Genomic DNA, 1,410 nt, shown 5'->3' with positions numbered 1-1,410 from the left:
CCCCCGAGGGTGAGTGGATCCCCGTGGGTGGACCCCCGAGGGTGAGTGGATCCCCGTGGGTGGATCCCCGAGGGTGAGTGGATCCCTGTGGGTGAGTGGATCCCTGTGGGTGGATTCCTTGGGTGAGTGGATCCCCGTGGGTGAGTGGATCCCCGTGGGTGGACCCCCGAGAGTGAGTGGATCCCTCTCCTCCCTCACCCCCCGCAGAAGGACTGGTTTGCCAAACGCAAGAAGTTCAAGCGGCCGCCCCAGAGACTCTTCGACGCCGAGAAAATCCGGTACCGCCCCCCGGGATCCTTCCTGGGATCCTCCCCGTGGGATCCCCCCTGGGACCCACCCCCTGGGCTCACCCTGGGCTCACCTGGGGGTCCCGCAGGTCCCTGGGGGGGGACGTGGCCTCCGACGGCGACTTCCTGATCTTCGAGGGCAACCGGTACAGCAGGAAGGGCTTCCTGTTCAAGAGCTTCGCCATGTCGGCCGTGGTGAGACCCAGAACCCCCCTTTTTGAACCCAGAATACTCCCGTGGGAGCCCCAAATGCACGGCTTGAGCCCAAACTCCCCAAACCCCCCAGATCACGGAGGGGGTGAAGCCCACCCTGTCCGAGCTGGAGAAGTTCGAGGACCAGCCCGAGGGCATCGACCTGGAGGTGGTGACTGAGAGCACAGGTAGGGGGTCCCCCGCCCCCAAAGACCCCTCCAAGCGCCCTCCCCAGACCCCAAATCCCCTCAAACTCCTCTCCCCAGCACCCCCAACCCCAAACTCCCCCTGTCCCCTGGGCAGCACAACTTCCAGCCCGACGTTGAGGGGTGTGAGGGGGAGCTGAGCCACCTCCAGCAGCCCCCCGGAATCCCCCCAGATGCCCCAGGCCCCAAATCCCATTTCTCTCCCAGGGAAGGAGCGGGAGCACAACTTCCAGCCTGGGGACAACGTGGAGGTGTGCGAGGGGGAGCTCATCAACCTGCAGGGCAAGATCCTGAGCGTGGACGGCAACAAAATCACCATCATGCCCAAGCACGAGGACCTCAAGGTCTGGAGACCCCAAAACCCCCCGAAAGGCTCTGCCCTGTCCCCGAAACCCCTTTTGCCAGCCCTGACGGGGGTGTCTCCTCCAGGACATGCTGGAGTTCCCGGCCCAGGAGCTCAGGAAGTATTTTCGGATGGGCGACCACGTGAAGGTGATCGCGGGGAGGTTCGAGGGCGACACGGGGCTGATCGTGAGGGTGGAGGAGAACTTCGTCATCCTCTTCTCTGACCTCACCATGCACGAGGTGAGTTTGGGGCGAAAAACATGGGAAATGGGGTCAGGGGAGCATCTGGGGGGAAAAACAAGGGGTTTGGGGTCAGTTTGGGGTTTGGGGTCGGTTTGGGGTGAATCCCGGGGGTTTGGGGTCAGTCCAGGTTTGGGGTG

General features: G+C 63.8%; 1 protein-coding gene across 1 annotated transcript in view; it reads left to right on the top strand.

Annotated features, from left to right (window-relative positions):
* Positions 1–1,410, top strand: part of SUPT5H (SPT5 homolog, DSIF elongation factor subunit) — a gene marked incomplete at its 3' end in the record, with an annotated part of 11,139 nt that overhangs the window by 6,232 nt on the left and 3,497 nt on the right. The window contains exons 9-13 of the mRNA XM_017839586.1: positions 208–278; positions 377–482; positions 574–667; positions 893–1,029; positions 1,115–1,270. Of these exons, the coding sequence (XP_017695075.1) occupies positions 208–278; positions 377–482; positions 574–667; positions 893–1,029; positions 1,115–1,270 (564 nt within the window). The remainder of the gene's footprint in view (positions 1–207; positions 279–376; positions 483–573; positions 668–892; positions 1,030–1,114; positions 1,271–1,410) is intronic.

This window comes from Lepidothrix coronata, unplaced genomic scaffold (assembly GCF_001604755.1).
Source record: "Lepidothrix coronata isolate B3197 unplaced genomic scaffold, Lepidothrix_coronata-1.0 Scaffold440, whole genome shotgun sequence".
In the NCBI taxonomy this organism is placed as follows: Eukaryota; Metazoa; Chordata; class Aves; order Passeriformes; family Pipridae; genus Lepidothrix; species Lepidothrix coronata.
The sequence above is the reverse complement of the archived record's forward strand: the minus strand, read 5'-3'. Positions and strand labels throughout refer to the sequence as shown.